The 20151-nt window shown below is 43.1% G+C and overlaps 1 protein-coding gene across 1 annotated transcript in view; it reads left to right on the forward strand.

Annotated features, from left to right (window-relative positions):
- Window positions 1-20151, forward strand: part of LOC142302376 (dynein axonemal heavy chain 3-like) — a 2626214-nt gene that overhangs the window by 975766 nt on the left and 1630297 nt on the right. The window contains exon 31 of the mRNA XM_075343433.1: window positions 4327-4497. Coding sequence (XP_075199548.1) covers window positions 4327-4497 — 171 coding nt within the window. The remainder of the gene's footprint in view (window positions 1-4326; window positions 4498-20151) is intronic.

Genomic DNA, 20151 nt, shown 5'->3' on the forward strand with positions numbered 1-20151 from the left:
GTGAGTTTCGAGTCCTCTTCCTGCATGTTTTACACCTGATTTGCAGCCACTAAACATGCAGGGATTGCTTTAATGCTGTAGCTATTTTTGCTGCTGGCATAACTGTGATTGGGAGGCATAGTGAAAAAAAATAGTAATGTGCGGTCATTGAAGCAGGAAAAAAATACTTACTGAGTTTCCCCACAGCTGTAACACTACTTCCTGGTCTGATCATTAAAGTTTATGAATGTACACTGCCTCCCTCTACCACCCTCTGTGACAGTGTCTGTGATTGGTTACAGTCCTGCTTCCACTGGCCACCCTCAGTGCCAGTGTCTGTGATTATTTGCATTCACAGTAGCTGTCTGCATCTCTGAAGTTAGGGGTAAAAATAAATAAATAATAAGAAAAATGTACCCATATTTTGATACCCAGTGTAGATAAAGCAGACAGTTAGAGGTTGCAGCTCCCAGCGTTGTACGTTATCTTGGCTGTGTAGAAAAAAAGGGATCCTATGTGTTTTTAAAATTATTTAAATAAATAATTAAAAAAAGACGTTGTGAGAGTTCCCTCAATTTTGATACCAAGCCATAATAAAGCAGAAGGTTGTGGCCTGGTATTCTTAGGCTGCAAAGGTCGATTGTTATTGGGCCCTCCCCAGACTAAAATAGCAGCCAATAGCCATCCCAGAATTGACGCATCTATTAGATGCACTAATTCTGGTGCTTTATTCGGCTCTTCCCGATTGCCGCTTCAACCCACCCACCATGTGTACCAGAGTCTGTGACTAGCTGCCCTTACACTAGCTGTCTGGATCCCAAAAGTGAAATGTTAAAATAAATAACTTATTGGATAAAATGGCACAGGGTCCTCCATATTTTGATGTCCCGTGTAAATTGTAAATAAAGCAGACAGCTTGAGGCTGCAGTAACTTAGAAAAGCGTTGTATAGTCCCCTTCAATTTTAATACCCAACGAATATAAAGTGGACAGCTGGGGGCTGGTATTCTCTGAATGGGGAAGCCCACAGTTATTGGGCCCTCTCGAGCCTCAAAATGCAAGTAAGCAACCACCCCAGAGTTGGCGCACCCATTAGATGCACTAATACAAACGCTTTATACAGCCCTTCCTGATTTCCCTGGTGCGATGACAATTGGGGTAATATAAGGAGTTAATGATAGCTGTCAATCACAGCTGTCATCAAGCCCTGGTTTAGTAATGTGTAGGGGTATATGAGACCCCCCATTACTAACCCTGTAAGACAAAAGAACTAAAAACAAAAAACACTCTTTTTCTCCAATTTATTAACCCTCAAAACACCCCTGCAGGTTTGACATAATCCTCAGCACAACATCCCACCATGATCCTGGCTCTGCCACATCTGAGGTCGCAGTGCGCAGTTACATTAGAACATGTGACTGTCATTGCGGCATCAGGGAAACACTGATGGAGCCGCATCTGTGAGTGGTGATGGTCAATAAATTTATCTCTTGTCACAGATGGGGTTCACACGGTATCAAGTACTCAATGTGTTCACATCTCTTTATCTGGTAATCTGGCATTGAGTTCAAAGAGTTTACCTGTGGTCATAGCTGGGGTTCTCGAGGTATCCAAGCTGTGACCTTAGGTGAACTGACCTCAGGTGTACTTTAAGGGAATTTGTCAGCACTTTGACCTTTTTACACCAATAATATGGGCATACAGGTTATAGAATGCTGACAATAGTCTTACTTTTTTGTCTCACATCAGATGCCTTGTTGTGGAAACATTTCTTTTATCATTTTATATAAATTAGCTCTTCCAGGCTATGGGGTGGATGCTGCCTGGAAGATAACTTTTACTTAGTAGCAGCTGTGCGCTGCTATTAACCCCTTATTACCCCAATTGGCACCGCATCAGGCAAATGGGAATGGCCAGTATCGAACTGGGATTATCACATCTAATAGATGCGGCAATACCGGGCGGCTGCGGGCTGGAATATACCAGCTTTCAGCCGGCGCTATCATGGCTGGGGATGAAAATTAGAGGGGATCGCACATCGTTTTTTTTAAAAAATATTTAAATGAAAAAAAAATGTCGGAGTCACACTTGCGAGGGATACACTGCTTTCCTCGTCCTGGCGCCTGTGATTGGTTGCACTTATCTGACATGCTGCCACTCAGGGTGGAGGGCGTCTAACAGCAGCCAGTTACACGTGTCGGTGGGCAGGCAAAGTAGTGAATATTGAATTGTCAGCTCCGGAAGGAAAAAGCGTGACCAGGAAGGAGTGTTGCGCCATGACACCGCCTTGGTGAATATGCCGCCCTCGCTCCTACCCTCCTATCCCCTCCACAAACGTTTTTAATCTCCGGATTCCGATCCCCATGGACTTATACGGACACCGGATTCCGGAGCGGAGCAGACTCTTTTTAAAATCTGGCTGGGATCCATCGGTCCCGGTTTTTGGCGGGTTCGATCAACTCTAATAATGACTGATCAGTTCTGTCAGAGAAAGAACAAAATGTGTATGATAACATATATTACAAAGTTGCTTAGTTTCAATGTACTATTGATTTATGAAATAAAAATGAAAATAATGGTTACACTTTAAGTGAAAATATCACAAAAAAGCAATTCCAGCTTTTTTATGGTGTTTAATGGGTTGTAATAATTGAATGCTCATTTTATGATTTGGATCATTGTGGAGACAGCAATACCACTCAAATATAGTTTGTTTGTAATTACAACCTTCTCACAATAGAGTCCCATAATAATAATAAAATTGTGTTGCCATATTTTAAAAGCCATACATTTTATTATTTTTTAATTATATTTATAGGTTTGTTTTTCATTTTAGCTGTTATAATATGGGGCTTGTGAATTTTCAATAACTTTTTATTCAATTTTTTTTGCAATTTCACCACAAAACAGCAATTCTGTTTAAAGAAAAAAATCGATCTTAAATAATAAGACACTTTAATAATTTTGGATGTTAAAGTTGTGGTGATAACAAATATGTGTAGGTTTTTTTTCCCAATAATAGAGGACTTAAAAGGAAAAGTACTGCTATTTAGACAGAATGAATTAAAGAGAACCTGTTATGTAAAAAATGCTAATAACCTGCATATATGGGGTTAGTCTGCAGTTAAATGGCATTGTGAACATGCTTGGCACCCACACTAAGAGAGCCCATTGACAAATGAACTTGATTTCTCCTGGCAGTGTTTGATTTTCAGTCATTAAGGAGACACTGATACGGTTTCTATCACCGCTCAGTATACAGTGAGCGGACACTATAACCATGCCTTCGGCACTAATTTACAGCTAGCTCTAATACAGAGTTGCTATGAGTCAGTGCAGAAGGTGTGGTTACAGCTTCCGCTCACTGTATGCACTTACTCTATGACTGAAAACCATATACTGCCAGGAGGAATAAAGTTAATTTCCTCCTGACAGCCAGACTTTCAATATAGGTGACAGGTAGGTTTAGAACACTATTAACTTGTAGATTAACCCCATATCCTTGGTCAAAGACCAAATGGTTTCATGACATGAACAAGAGCTCCACAAATTTCTAGGTACCAGGCTCGACTTATGATGACTAACTAGAATATCATACAACGCCTATACAGCATGCGAAATCACGTAAAACAATCCGCTCATCTCTATCTGTCAGTCAATCCATTCTGACATCATTTGTAATTATTTTATTTCTCTTTTACTAAATTACTCTGACCTGGTTTAGCTTTATATGAAAGTTTAGCTCAGCTTTAATGTGGTCTGTCATCATAGATAACTAGGAAGGAGATCATAAAAAGACATAAAAGAGTTACACATTAACCATCAGATTGCATTCACTGAAAAATTTGGTGGCAAACAGCCTGAAAAGCCCAACAGTGCAAAACGAATACAGAGATCCAATTCCAAAAAAGTACTTTTAGCTCCAAAATCATGCATTTGGGTAAAGAATAATAAAATTCATATCCTATAATGTATTTCTCAACATGTTCCAAGTAACCTAAAATGTCACAGACCTCTTAAATTACTTTTAGATGCTTTTCTTAGTTTTAGGTTATATATGAGACTTTAAAGTGTATTTGAATGTGGCAAATTTGTTGCAGACATTTTTGTAAGGTTCCCAGTAATCTGAAGGGAACTTGGAATAGCTCATGTTCATGCAGCGAACCAAATTCTTTCCAATGTATGAACTGGATCTTAGATTGTTGACATATAATATACCCCAAATTCTCTGCCACCAATAATTATATTGACAAGAAATGTATTTTTTTCATCTATGCATCTCTCTAAGTTTAACATTGTATATGGTGAATGTACTTTTTAATCTCATATTCCCTTATATTCCTTTAAGGTACTCTCTGTAGTTGCTCAACAAATTCAAACAATTCAACGGGCTATATCAGAGCAAGTTCAGACTTTTGTGTTTGAAGGTACTGAAATACGTTTAGATTCATCATGTACAGTATTTATCACCATGAACCCAGGTTATGCGGGAAGAGCTGAACTTCCGGATAACCTAAAGGTAGGTTAAACCATTGATTTACACAAAGTTCTCATTGTAGTAGATTAATATTATCATAATTAATCGTTTTCAGCTAAAAATATACGAGTATACAACATCACATTTGATTCAAATGATCTTCACCAGTGATTGTAATGTATGTCTCAGAAGATCTGATCTGTGTAAATGTCATGGTCTACGTCTTCTTTTGAGATATCACACACACACACACACAACACGTGTAAAGGTGGCTTTACACACTACAACATCGCAAACGACATCGCTGTAATGTCACCATTTTTGTGACGTTACAGCGACCTCCCCAGCGACATTGCAGTGTGTGAAACACATCAGCGACCTGGCCCCTGCTGTGAAGTTGTCATCGCTACAAATCGTTCAGGACCATTCTTTGGTCCTTTGTTTCCCGCTGTGCAGCATGATCGCTAGAAAGTTTCAGTGTGTAAAGGGGACTTTACAGCGACTTCGTTAGCGACTTCCCTTTCAAATAGCTGCTTTACAAAGTCCCCAATGACTAGCTAGGTCGTTCTGCAGGTCCAGATCGCTGTTGCGTCGTTGGCCAGGTTTGCCTGTTTGACAGCTCACCGGAGACTTTGTAGCGATCCCGGCCAGGTTGGGATCGCTGGTGGGATCGCTAGAAAGTTTCAGTGTGTAAACCCAGCTTAACAGTGCATTTTTTTGCTTTATATTTAATGTAATCTAAAGTGGTTTTCTTAGTTATTGACATTGATAGCCTAATCTCAGGATCAAAAAGTAAAAAGCTATCCTACCATATTGTGCATTGCATTCAATCACCACCAGTACACATTTCAGTGCAATGCTGGCCCACAGGGAATAACAATGCAATTCTTAAGATAGGTCATCAAAGCTTAATCAACAGGGGTGCAACTCATCCATTACTGTGCAGATCAGCCATGTGTCCAGGAGGTTAGAGCATTGTCCAATCCAATAACAAATCATTCTATCCTAGGGATATTATAAGGGATTATCAATCAATATCATGGAGGTCCCAAATGAATATCTTTTATTTTAGTCTTCCCACCTTACAGCTTCCAGAACCTTATTGATCTTGTGTTGTTCTCTGTTTGCACCACTGTTCAGTTCAATACAATGTTTCTAGAGTGCGTATATAGAAAATTAAAATTGATTAAAAAGCTAAAAATTAAGATTAAACATTTCCTTTAGCAAACAAATGAAACCAATCTTATACCAGCTGGCTAAAAAACTCTTAGAAATGTCATATGGAGAAAAAAAACTTTTTTAGTGGCTTGATAATCATGTTTTGTTTTTGTCCAATGACTACATATTCAGGCAAAACCGATTGAAATATTTCCCTAAACCATTGCAAATATTGATACTCACTGTAAGAATTGTCAGTTAAAATTTATGCCCAAGTGAATTGGTTGAGGTTCTGTGTCTAGCTTTCAAATCAACCCAAGGCTGTTCCCTCTAGACTCAAAACTATGCTTTTCTTCATTAGAACCTGGATTTCAATTTAAATTTTAATTAGAACAGACAGCCGTGGTACTTACAATTCAGCATCATTCTCAGATTCTTCTAAGCATTAGGAAGTGTATATTGAAATAATATTGAATCTTTCTGTAGATCTACAAAAAACTGTGTAGATAGATAGATAGATAGATAGATAGATAGATAGATAAAAAAAAAATATAGCCTTTCTCAAGCAACAAACAAGATGCAAAGTTCCCATATTCATATTGGTAACAATAACATTTCAATTATATAGTAATAAATCAACTAATATGCAAAATTTAATATTCCCAAATTGTATAATTATATAACATACCATGTCATATCCACAAGATATGATTTCATTAGACTTACATTCCTCTAGCTGTGACCGCAACTAACCTGAGTGACATCACCATTGATCGCATGGCTCAGTCTCTGCCTGATGCTCACAGCAGGCTGTCATTGTTCTATGACCTCATGCTGTCAGTTCAGATGTAGCAGAGCTGGAATCATTGTGCAACCTCGTGTGGATTATGTCAGACCTGGGCCTTTTGGGGTTAATAAAGTGGTGAATGAGGTATTTTTTGCACTTTATTTCAAATAAAGGATTTATTCAGTGTCTGTGTTTATTTCTTTTTACTTACAGATTAGTAATCGGGAGTCTCATAGACGCAGCTGCTACTAACTTATTACCCAAATTGCCACCGTACCAAAGCAATCGGAAAATGCTGAGTAAAGTGCTGGGATTGTCACATCAAATGAATGCAACAATTTTGGGAAGCTGCAGGTTGCTACTTTTAGGCTGGGGGGCAATAAGCATAGGTCTAACCAGCCTGAGATTACCAGCCACCAGCTGTTGGGCGTTATCATGGCTGGGTATCAAAATTGGGGGGTCGCACACAGGTTTTTTTAAATTATTTATTTAAATAATTTAAAAAAGGCCAGATGCGGTTCCTTTTATTTTGTTACACAGCCAAGATAAGCGCCCAGCTGGGGACTGCAGCCTGTAGCAGTATGCTTTATCTGTGCTGGTGTAGGAGGACATGAATAGCGCCATCTTCTATGCAGATGGTGTAAATACGTTTTGTATGTATAACAGTAAAGATAAGATGCAACAGAGCCGAACGGGCGCGTCATTTGGCTCCACTCAGTGGTTACCGCTGAGTATGGATCAAGTAGTAAGGAAAATGTATCTTTTTAAATGTTGTAAATATTGTGTATAACATATACTGGTCCCTCATGCTGTGTTCAGCAGGAGATGGGTAGTACCACTGTTGAGAATTAGTGATGATGCGACTCATACGTACTCAATTCTATCTGACACTTGAGGATACAGAAAACTTTGAAATCCAGATGCCAAATGGGGGTGAGATAGCACAAAAGGGGAAAGCTACTGCAAATAAATCAGATACACACCAATCTACTATAATTTAACAGGCACCTTTATTACGTACTAAAAACGGATATTAAAAACAATCAAAAATTGTACAACAGACAAAGAAGGGTCAGTTCACCCTGAGCATGAAGAACCCCAATTGTAACATGTAAAATAATACACCAGTAATGATTACAATGACATGAATCCCTGTGCCAACATGCAATGTTAAATGTGAAGGGTTGTAGAAGGCAAGCTGCAACCCAAGTACTGACCAAGGCGGTGTCCTGACAGTATATCAATAAACAAGGGAGTGGGGGAGAGGTTTTGGATAGTACCAACCAGTGTGCATCACAAGGCACGAATACATAGAGAATATCCCAATTAAATTGATGGCATATATTGTTGCAAACACAAGAGGCAAAGATGTATGTAGATTGAGAATTTGCCACCCCAGGGTGAAACAAAACAGAGGTTCACAGGGGTGAAAACCTGTTGTGTAAATAAAGCATGGAGCACACTGGCTGACATAAGTAGCCCTCTAGCAGCTAATCCCAAACCCCGTGCCCAGAACAGCATGTACAAAGAATAAGGCTATGTGCGCACGTTGCGTTTTAAATGCTGCGTTTTGAACTGCAGTGTTTTCAGTGACAAATTGCTTGCGTTCAGCTTCCCCAGCAAAGTCTATGAGAAAGCCGGAAAATCAATGCACACATTGTGTTTGTAAACGCAGCATTTTAGATGCCCAAAATCACTGCGGAAAAAAAAACAGAATGTCACTTCTTTTGCGCATTGTAGCTGCGTTCTCCACCCATTGAAATCAATGATGTGTGTCAAAACGCAACCAAAATGCACTTGGACTGCACTTTTGTTGCGTTCCGCATGCTTTTTTGACAAGCAAAATGCAGGTCTTTTCAGTCTCTCTCTGTCAATGTCGGTCAATCTCTTTCTGTGGATGTCAGTGACTCTCCCTCTGTCTGTCAGTCGGTCTCTTTCTCTGTCAGTTGATCGCTCTGTCTGTCTCTCTGTCCATTGGTCGGTCTCTCTCTTTGTCTGTCCCTCTCTCTGTCCGTCGGTCAGCCTCTCCCCCTCTCTCATACTCACCGATCCCCGATCACCGGCGCGGCGCTGCACGGCTGTCACACTGCTCCGGCGGCTTTTCCTCTTTTGAAAATACCGGCCGTTCATTATTCAATCTGGTATTCCCTGCTTTCCCCGCCCACCGGTGCCTATGATTGGTTGCAATCAGACCCACCCCCACGCTGAGTGACAGCTGTCTCACTGCAACCAATCACAGCCGCCAGTGGGCAGGTCTATATCGTGCAGTACAATAAATAAATAAAAAATTTAAAAACAACAGCGTGCGGTCCCCCCCAATTTTGATACCAGCCAAGGTAAAGCCACGCGGCTGAAGGTTGGTATTCTCAGGATGGGGAGCCCCACGTTATGGGGAGTCCCCCAGCCTAATAATATCAGCCAGAAGCCGCCCTGAATTGCCGCATCCATTAGATGCGACAGTCCTGGGACTCTACCCGGCTCATCCCGAATTGCCCTGGTGCGGTGGCAAACAGGGTAATAAGGGGTTAATGGCAGCAGCCCAGAGCTGCCACTAAGTGCTAGGTTAATCATGGCAGGCGTCTCCCCGAGATACCTTCCATGATTAACCTGTAAGTGAAAGTAAATAAACACATACACCTGAAAAAATCCTTTATTTGGAATAAAAGACAAAAAACACCCTCTTTCACCACTTTATTAAAATCCCCAAATACCCCTTCAGGGCCGGCGTAATCCACACTAGGTCCCGCGACGCATCCAGCTCTGCTACATGAAGCTGACAGAAACGGCAGTAGAACATCGCCGCTCCTGTGAGCTCCATGCAGCAACTGAAGTGAATTGCGCTGTCAGCGGGGACGTCACTGAGGTAATGCCGGTGTGTATGTGCGGGGATGATGGGTGCGGAAGCGCCAGTGTGTGTGCGGTGATGATGTGGGCTGTAGTGTCGGGATGTGTGCAGTTAAGATAAGGGCAGTAGTGTCGGAATGTGTGCGATGATGTAGGCGGTAATGTCGGAATGTGTGCGGTTATGTGAGCGGCAGTGTGGGGATGGGGGTGGTAATGTCGGGATGTGTGCGGTGATGATGAGGGCTGTAGTGTTGGGATGTGTGCGGTGAAGATGAGGGTGGTAGTGTCGGGATGTGTGCGGTGATGTATGCGGTAATGTCGGGAAGTGTGCGGTGATGTGGGCGGCAGTGTAGGGATGTGGGCGGTAATGTCGGGATGTGTGCGGTGATGATGAAGGCTGTAGTGTCGGGATGTGTGTGGTGAAGGTGAGGGCAGTAATGTCGGGATGTGTGCGGTGATGATGAGGGCTGTAGTGTTGGGATGTGTGCGGTGATGATGAGAGCTGTAGTGTCGGGATGTGTGTGGTGATGATGTGGGCGGTAATATCGGAATGTGTGCGATGATGATGAGGGCTGTAGTGTAGGGATGTGTGCAGTAGAGTTGAGCGATGTTCGAGGTTCGCCAATTTCATGTTCGAGTGATTTTGGGGGGTGCTCGAGATCGAACTCGAGCTTTTTGCTAAAAGCTCGACAGTTCGAGTTAGGTTCGAGAATGGTTCGATCAACATAAACGTGGCTTTTCACAGTAAGGCTATGTGCACATGTTGCTATCTGCATGCGTCCTGCGTCCCCAGCACAATCCCTCTCCCTTTCCTACTCACCGATCACTGGCGCCTCGCTCCACGTCTGTCACAAATCTGCGGTGTCTTTTCCTCTTTAGAAAATGGCTGCCGCTTCATTAGTCAATTAGTTATTCCGTGCTTTCCCCGCCCACCGGCGCCTATGATTGGTTGCAGTGAGACACTTCCCCAAGCTGAGTGACAGCTGTCTCACTGCAACCAATCACAGCCGCCGGGCGGGTCTATATCGTGCAGTAAAATAAATAAATAAATAAATAATAAAAAAAAAGTGCGGTTCCCACATATTTGATACCAGCCAGGATAAAGCAACACGGCTGAGGCTGGTATTGTCAGGATAGGGAGCGCCATGGTATGGGGAGCCCACCACCGTAACAATATCATCCAACAGCCGGCCGGAATAGCCGCATCCATTGGATGCGACAGTCCCGGACTCTACCCAGCTCTTCCCGAATTGCCCTGGTGCGGTGGCAATCGGGGTGATAACGGGGTTGATCATGCCAGGCGTCTCCCCGAGACACCTTCTATGATCAACATGAAAGTGAAAGTAAAGAAAAACACACCGCGAAAAATCCTTTATTTGGAATAAAAGACAAAAAAACCCTATGTCACCCCTTTATTAATTACCAAATACCCCTCCAGGTCCGAAGTAATCCACACGACACTGCAGCTCTGCTACAGAACACGAGTGCTCTGTATCAGCTCCACGTAGCAATCAAGTGAATCGCGCATTCGGCAGAGACTTCAGCAATGCAGAAGTCAAGATTACCAAATCTGCCTATCTTTATCATTAGAAACAGTAGCTGAGTGGATAGAGCGCTCGCATAAGAAGTATTTGGTCGTGAGTACTCGTCCCAGTAAAAAAAAAATTTTTTAATTTTAAATTATATTTATAATATATTTATAATTATAATTTAATTAAGCACTGAGGGGAGGAGCCGAACATCAGCTGTCTCTCTCTTCTTTCTCTCTCTCTCTCTCCTTTCTCTCTCTCCTTTCTTTCTCTCTCTCCTTTCTCTCTCTCCTTTCTGTCTCTCCTTTTTCTCTCCTTTCTTTCTCTCCTTTCTCTCTCTCCTTTCTTTTTCTCATTTCTCTCTCTCTCCTTTCTTTCTCTCCTTTCTCTCTCTCTCCTTTCTCTCTCTCCTTTCTTTCTCTCCTTTCTCTCTCGCTCTCCTTTCTCTCTTTCTCCTTTCTCTCTCTCCTTTCTTTCTCTCTCTCTTTCTCTCTCTCTCCTTTCTCTCTCTCTCCTTTCTTTCTCTCTCTCCTTTCTATCTCTCTCCTTTCTCTCTCCTTTCTCTCTCTCTCCTTTCTTTCTCTCCTTTCTTCCTTTCTCTCTCTCCGTTCTCTCTCTCCTTTATTTCTCTCTCTTTCTCTCTCCTTTTTTTTTTCTCTCTCTCTTTTTCTCCTTTCTCTCTCTCCTTTCTCCCTCTCCTTTATTTCTCTCCTTTCTCTCTCTTCTTTCTCTCTCTCCCTCTCTTCTTTCTCTCTTTCTCTCTTTCTCTCTCTCTTCTTTCTCTCTTTCTCTCTATCTCTCTCTCTTCTTTCTCTCTCCCTCTCTTTCTCTCTCTTTTCTTTCTATCTCTCTCTTTCTCAGACCTGGCGATGATCAGCTGATGCGGTCACCTGATGGGATCAGCTGACACTGTAGGTCGAGCCGTGAGGCTGGCTTTTTACCGCCCGGCCAGCTAATCAATCAGCTGATGCCGTCGGTCAGGAGTCTGCACTGAAGTGTGTAGTTTGTTTTGCTTATTTTGCACTTATGCATCAGCTGATTATATAAAAGCCGTTTATACAATCAGCTGCTGTGTCATGTGATTCAGGCCCTTGAACCTGACACATCATCTGATCGCTTTGCCTTCCAGCAAACCGATCAGATGATATTGGATCCGGATTGGGCGGCGCGGGACCCTTGAGCCAGGATTACTGCGGAGGGGGGTTCTTTATTTCAATAAAGATGGAGTCACTAATTGTGTTGTGTTTTATTTATAATAAAAAAAAATTCTGTGTGTTGTGGTTCTTTTTATCGGTACTAGAAATTCATGGTGGCCATGTCTAATATTGGCGTGACACCATGAATTTCGGTCTTACACTAGTGAATGGAGCATGCTGAGCCTTGTCGTTCTGCAGCTGCTGTCTGCTGTCCTCCATACAGACAGACAGCAGCTGCAGAACTACAAGGCTCAGCATACTCCATCCAGGACTGTATGCAGGAGTTTTTTGACCCCCCACAAAATTATGTGGGCTTCGCCATGTTTTTGTATGCTAGCCAGGTACAGCAGGCAGCTACGGGCTCCCAACCCCCAGCTGCCTATTTGTACCCGGCTAGAAACCAAAAATATAGGGAAGCCCGTTTTTTTTAATTATTTCACTTATTACATGAAATAATTAAAAAACAAATGACGTGGGCTTTGCCATATTTTTGTGTCCAGCCAGGTATTACTAGGCAGCTGGGGATTGGAATCCGCAGCACAGGTTAGCCCGAGCTTTCTGGGCCCCTCTGCTGCGAATTGGAGTCCGCAGCCGCCCCAGAAAATGACGATTTCATAGAAGCGCCATCATCTGGTTCTGTATCCAACTCTTCCAACAGCCCTAGAGCCGGGTGGCTTGCTGGGTAATTATGAGTTAATACTAGCTTGGTTTTACTAGCTAGTATGAAGTCAGAGATTCTTAATGTCAGGCAAGTTTGACCCAGCCATTAAGAATCTCCAATAAAGGGTTAAAAAAAAGAAACCTCACAGAGAAAAAATACTTTAATAGAAATAAATACACAGACACACTTAGCGACTCCATGTTTATTACTCCCTCTTATCCCTCCACGATCCTGCTCTTCTGTCTTCTTTCTCCTTCAACCCATGCAGCTCTGCTACATCAGCGGCGCTGCATGGGAGGAAGACGCTGCTGTTCCCGTTTAGTCTTTTCACTCCGTGAGTGACCAGAAGCTGTGCCTGTAAGCGGTGACGTCACCGCTGACAGGCGCGTTGCTATAGCAACGCGGACCTCCGTTATTGACCGGCTGTGGCAGCCGGTGAAAAACGGAATGGGGAAGCAGAACGGGGAGTTGACCGTGTGCCAGAGCATGTCGCCGGTACACGGAGATACACAAACGATCACTGCGTACTGGAGAGATGCACTAACAGGTCCTAGCATGACGTCAAAGCCATGTGACCAGTCTGTAGCCAATGAGATAATAGACACGTGTCTGGTCACATGCTTTTTTTGACGTCATGGAAGGTCCTATCATTAGTGCTGGTTACTAGAGTTGAGCGCGGTTCGTGGTTCGTGGTTCTCCAGTTCTAGGCTCGAGTGATTTTTGGGCTGTTCGAGATCGAACTAGAACTCGAGCTTTTTGCTAAAAGCTCGATAGTTCTAGATATGTTCGAGAACGGTTCTAGCAGCAAAAAGCAGGGCTTTTTACAGCTACAGTGTGCAGGAGCCATCGCTGGCAGCCTGCCACAAGCTGGTAACCAAGATAAACATCGGGTATCCAAGCAAAGCGCTTTGGTTAGTAACCCGATGTTTATCTTAGTTACGTGCAGGAAGCCCACACTTTCCCGCTCAGCTCGCTCCACCCCCTCCTGCCCGCGGCATGTACACATACATACACAAACACACACACACACACACACATCCACCCCCCCCCTCCCCTCCCCTCCCCTCCCCCCGCCCGCCCGCCCGCTCGCTCGCTCGGCTTACCTGCGGTGATGAAGTCCCGCCATCCCGACCTCAGCGCTGTCACTGTCCTCCATGGCCGCCGCTTTTCACATCACCTATCGCTTCCGACCCGAGACTGACACTGGCGGTGACGTCACGGACCTCTCGCGATACTTGCTGTGAAGGCGCCGGTCATTGACCTCAGTGACAGGGGCTGTCAGTGTGCTGGAGATCAGCGCAGGTAATGTACCTCGCTGACAGCAGCACTTGTCACCCCCCTGCAGTGACCTGGGCTGACCCATTGATGTTAGCTCAGGTCACTGCACTGCTCTCCCAGCCAATGGGGAACATCCTGCTCTTCATTGACTGGGACAGTGTGGATCGTCATGGCAACCCCTTGGATTACACCAGACCTGGATTTGTTTTTCAATCTAATAAATTGGTTAAAGAGGGAATGTTTTGGGGAGTGTTTTTTCAAATAAAAATGTGTTTGTCGTCTATTTTTTTTTTATTACTGACTGGGTTGGTGATGTCGGGTATCTGATAGACGCCTGACCTCACCAACCCCAGGGCTTGATGCCAGGTGACATTACACATCTGGTATTAACCCCAAATATTACCCCGTTTGCCACCGCACCAGGGCGCGGGATGAGCTGGGGCGAAGCACCAGGATTGGCGCATCTAATGGATGCGCCACTTCTGGGGCGGCTGCGGCCTGCTATTTTTAGGCTGGGGAGATTCCAATAACCATGGACCTCCCTAGTCTGAGAATATCAGGCCCCAGCTGTCTGCTTTACCTTGGCTGGTGATCCAATTTTGGGGGACCCCTACGTGGTTTTTTTTTTAATTATTTATTTAATTTAAAATAACAGCGTGGGGTGCCCTCAGTTTTGGATTACCAGCCAAGGTGAGGTTGCCAGCTGTGGTCTGCAGGCTGCAGCCGTCTGCTTTACCCTAGCTGGCTACAAAACTAGGGGGAACCCTATGTCATTTTTTTTTCATTTTTTTGGCTAAATACAAAGCTAAGCACCCCTTAGTGCCACATGAAAGGTACCAAAGGGTGTTCCACTTTTTCTCCATTTTTTTCTCCACTTTCTCTCCACTTTTTCTTCACTTTTTCTCCATTTTTTTCTCCACTTATTCTCCACTTTTTCTCCTCTTATTCTCCACTTTTTCTCCACTTTTTCTCCACTTTTTCTCCTCTTAATCTCCACTTTTTCTCCACTTTTTCTCCACTTTTTCTCCACTTTTTCTCCACTTTTTCTCCACTTTTTTCTCCACTTTTTCTCCACTTTTTCTCCTCTTATGCTCCACTTTTTCTCCACTTTTTCTCCACTTTTTCTCCACTTTTTCTCCTCTTATGCTCCACTTTTTCTCCACTTTTTCTCCACTTTTTCTCCTCTTATGCTCCACTTTTTCTCCACTTTTTCTCCACTTTTTTCTCCACTTTTTCTCCTCTTATGCTCCACTTTTTCTCCACTTTTTCTCCACTTTTTCTCCTCTTATGCTCCACTTTTTCTCCACTTTTTCTCCACTTTTTCTCCATTTTTTTCTCCACTTATTCTCCACTTTTTCTCCTCTTATTCTCCACTTTTTCTCCACTTTTTCTCCACTTTTTCTCCTCTTATTCTCCACTTTTTCTCCACTTTTTCTCCACTTTTTCTCCATTTTATTCTCCACTTTCTCCACTTTTTCTCCACTTTTTTCTCCACTTTTTCTCCTCTTATGCTCCACTTTTTCTCCTCTTAATCTCCACTTTTTCTCCACTTTTTCTCCACTTTTTCTCCACTTTTTTCTCCACTTTTTCTCCTCTTATGCTCCACTTTTTCTCCACTTTTTCTCCACTTTTTCTCCACTTTTTCTCCACTTTTTCTCCTCTTAATCTCCACTTTTTCTCCTCTTATGCTCCACTTTTTCTCCACTTTTTCTCCACTTTTTCTCCACTTTTTCTCCACGTTTTCTCCACGTTTTCTCCACTTTTTTCTCCACTTTTTTCTCCACTTTTTCTCCTCTTATGCTCCACTTTTTCTCCACTTTTTCTCCTCTTATGCTCCACTTTTTCTCCACTTTTTCTCCACTTTTTCTCCTCTTAATCTCCACTTTTTCTCCACTTTTTCTCCACTTTTTCTCCTCTTATTCTCCACTTTTTCTCCACTTTTTCTCCACTTTTTCTCCTCTTATGCTCCACTTTTTCTCCTCTTAATCTCCACTTTTTCTCCTCTTATGCTCCACTTTTTCTCCACTTTTTTCTCCACTTTTTCTCCTCTTATGCTCCACTTTTTCTCCACTTTTTCTCCACTTTTTCTCCACTTTTTCTCCACTTTTTCTCCTCCTAATCTCCACTTTTTCTCCTCTTATGCTCCACTTTTTCTCCACTTTTTCTCCACTTTTTCTCCACGTTTTCTCCACTTTTTTCTCCACTTTTTCTCCTCTTATGCTCCACTTTTTCTCCACTTTTTCTCCACTTTTTTCTCCACTTTTTCTCCTCTTATGCTCCACTTTTTCTCCACTTTTTCTCCACTTTTTCTCCACTTTTTTTCCTCTTATGCTCCACTTTTTCTCCACTTTTTCTCCACTTTTTCTCCATTTTTTTCTCCACTTATTCTCTACTTTTTCTCCTCTTATTCTCCACTTTTTCTCCACTTTTTCTCCACTTTTTCTCCTCTTATTCTCCACTTTTTCTCCACTTTTTCTCCACTTTTTCTCCACTTTTTCTCCTCTTATGCTCCACTTTTTCTCCTCTTAATCTCCACTTTTTCTCCACTTTTTCTCCACTTTTTCTCCACTTTTTTCTCCACTTTTTCTCCTTTTATGCTCCACTTTTTCTCCACTTTTTCTCCACTTTTTCTCCACTTTTTCTCCTCTTAATCTCCACTTTTTCTCCTCTTATGCTCCACTTTTTCTCCACTTTTTCTCCACTTTTTCTCCACGTTTTCTCCACTTTTTTCTCCACTTTTTCTCCTCTTATGCTCCACTTTTTCTCCACTTTTTCTCCACTTTTTCTCCACTTTTTGTCCACTTTTTTCTCCACTTTTTCTCCACTTTTTCTCCTCTTATGTTCCACTTATTCTCCACTTTTTCTCCACTTTTTCTCTACTTTTTCTATGGTCGGTCTACCCATTAGCTCTGCCATGCATAGTGTAGCTCTACACCTACTGCACATGTTACTTTATGATTGACATCTCTTTCGTACCAGAGCTGTCTAAGCCTACTCTGACCCCATATTTGTCATTACTATATTGTCCTTGTACTGTATTATGACATTTGTATCATGTGTTTCATTTCTTGCTGTGTTGCAATTTTTTTGCTGCATCCCAATTGTACCTCTACATTGTTCGAGTTTATGTTATTGTTCTCTCACTCTTATGTGATACTGATTATTGTCATTTTTCATGATTACATGCAGATAAGTCCAATCTGACGAAGGCTCAGGCCGAAACGTCATTTGTAACTTCTTTTGGACAAAAACATATATGCTTATGAAAAAAAAAATTTCTTAATACGGACCAATATAGAGTGATTTTGCATTACTATCCGTTGTGACTTACTGACTTAGTCTGGGAGATATAGAGTGCCGAGGTTACTCACTAATTTTATCTATTATTACCTCTGAGCACCTATATACCAGTGAGCAGAGCTTCCTCTACAGTAGTTCTCCTGATTAGGCATGCCCTTACCTCATGAGCAGGGCATTGCAGCTTTGGTAGCAACCATTACGACATGGACTCTGCTGCTGTGGACCCGGGGAGAGTGAGTGCAGATTCATTGCACCCACACTCCTCACATGAAGGGTCCGCACTCCTAGAAAATGGGGGATACGTTCCCTGAGTGTCTCCCCCCCATATTCTAGACGGTCCAGAGTCGTCGTGGGACCCCTTTATTTTTTTTCTTACAATAAATTGGTGAAAGAGGAAATGTTTTGGGGACTGTTTTTTCAAATAAATTTCTTTTGTCGATTTTTTGTTTTTGTTAGTACTGACAGTTTATGATGTTGGGTATCTAATAGACGCCATGACATCACAAACTGCTGGGCTTGATCTCAGGTGACTTTACAGCTAGTATCAACCCGATTTATTACCCCGTTTGCCACTGCACCAGGGCACGGGATGAGCTGGGGTGAAGCGCCAGGATTGGCGCATCTAGTGGATGCGCCACGTCTAGGGTGCCTGCGGCCTGCTATTTTTAGGCTGTGAAGGCCCAATAACTATGGACCTTCCCACCCTGAGAATACCAGACCACAGCTGTCCGCTTTACCTTGGCTGGTGATCCAATTTGGGGGGTCCCCTACTTTTATTGTGTAATTATTAATATTTATAAAATAATTATAAAAAAGAGCCTGAGGGGACCTCCACATTGGATCCCCAACCACGGTAAAGCTGCCAGCTGTGGTTTTCAGGCTACAGCCGTCTGCTTTACCCTAGCTGGCTATCAAAAATGGGGGGACCCAACGTAATTTTTTTTTTTTAACTATTTTTTAAATAGAAAAAATTAATGGGCTTCCCTGTATTTTGATTGCCAACCAAGGTAACGGCAGGCAGATGGGGGTGGCAACCCATAGCTGTCTGCTTTATCTGCGCTGAGAATCAAAAATACCGCGGAGCGCTATGTCATTTTTTTAAAGATTTATTTTTACAGCACTGTGATGTCCAGCAATCAAAATACAGGGAAGCCCATTTTATTTTTAGTTATTTAAATAAATAATTAAAAAAAATATATGTTAGCTCCCACTGCATTTTTTGTATTGCTAGCTAAGGGTAATCCAAGCAGCTACTGGCTGCTAACCCCCACTGCTTGGTGTTACCTTCACTGGCAATGGAAAATCCAGGGAAGCATTTTTTTTTTTTTTGCCAAAAAGCTACAAAAAAAGGACGTGAGCTTCGCCATATTTTTGTATGCTAGCCAGGTATAGCAGGCAGGTGCTGGAAGAGTTGGATACAGCGCCAGAAGATGGCGCTTCTATGAAAATGCCATTTTCTGAGGTGGCTGCAGACTGCAATTCGCAGCAGTGGGGCCCAGAAAGCTCAGGCCAACCGGTGGTGCGGATTCCAATCCCAGCTGCCTAGTTGTACCTGGCTGGACACAAAAATGGGGCAAAGCCTACGTCATTTGTTTTCTAATTATTTCATGAAATTCATGAAATAATAAAAAAAGGGCTTCCCTTTATTTTTGGTTCCCAGCCGGGTACAAATAGGCAACTGGGGGTTGGGGGCAGCCGTACCTGCCTGCTGTACCTGGCTAGCATACAAAAATATGGCGAAGCCACATAATTTTTTCAGGGGGCAAAAAACTTCTGCATACAGTCCTGGATGGAGTATGCTGAGCCTTGTAGTTCTGCAGCTGCTGTCTGTCTGTATGGAGAAGAGCAGACAGCAGCTGCAGAACTACAAGGCTCAGCATACTCCATCCAGGACTGTATGCAGAAGTTTTTTGCCCACCAAAAAAATGACGTGGGCTTCGCCATATTTTTGTATGCTAGCCAGGTACAGCTGGCAGCCACGGGCTGCCTCCAACCCCCAGTTGCCTATTTGTACCCGGCTGGGAACCAAAAATTTAGGGAAGCCCGTTTTTTTTAATTATTTCACTTATTTCATGAAATAATTAAAAAACAAATGACGTGGGCTTCGCCCTATTTTTGTGTCCAGCCGGGTACAACTAGGCAGCTGGGGATTGGAATCCGCAGCACAGGTTAGCCCGAGGTTTGTGGGCGCCTCTGCTGCGGATTTCAGTCCGCAGCCGTCCCAGAAAATGGCGCTCTCATAGAAGCGCCATCATCTGGCGCTGTATCCAACTCTTCCAACAGCCCTGGAGCCGGGTGGCTTGTTGGGTAATCATGAGTTAATACTGACTTTGTTTTACCAGCCAGTATTAAGCCAGAGATTCTTAATGTCAGGCACATTTGACCCGGCCATTAAGAATCTCCAATAAAGGGTTAAAAAAAGACACCACACAGAGAAAAAATACTTTAATAGAAATAAATACACAGACACATTAGAGACTCCATCTTTATTACCCCTGTCAGCCCTCCACGATCCTGCTCTTCTGTCTTCTTTCTTTCTAGTGTAGTAGTAGTGACGATTGTAGTGAGGGGCATCACTTGGGGCTGGGGAACCTCCATCCTAACTACAATGCTCACTACAATCGGGAAGCAGCGTGCAGCCTTCACTCCGTGAGTGATCACTGCTGGCTGCTAGCGGTAACGCTGACAGACGCGTTACCATAGCAACGGTGCTCCCGGAGCCGCGGTTAGCGGTGACGTCACCGCTAACTGCGTTGCTATGGCAACGGTGATCTCCGTTAATGACCGGCTGTGTCAGCCGGTCCCTAACAGAACGGGGAGTCGACCGTGTGCTAGAGCATGTCGCCGGTACACGGCGATACACATATGTGCACCGTGTACCGGAGAGATGCACTCGCAGGTCCTACATGACGTGTCATAGTCATGTGACCAGTCTGTAGCCAA

This window comes from Anomaloglossus baeobatrachus, chromosome 4 (assembly GCF_048569485.1).
Source record: "Anomaloglossus baeobatrachus isolate aAnoBae1 chromosome 4, aAnoBae1.hap1, whole genome shotgun sequence".
Lineage (NCBI taxonomy): Eukaryota > Metazoa > Chordata > Amphibia > Anura > Aromobatidae > Anomaloglossus > Anomaloglossus baeobatrachus.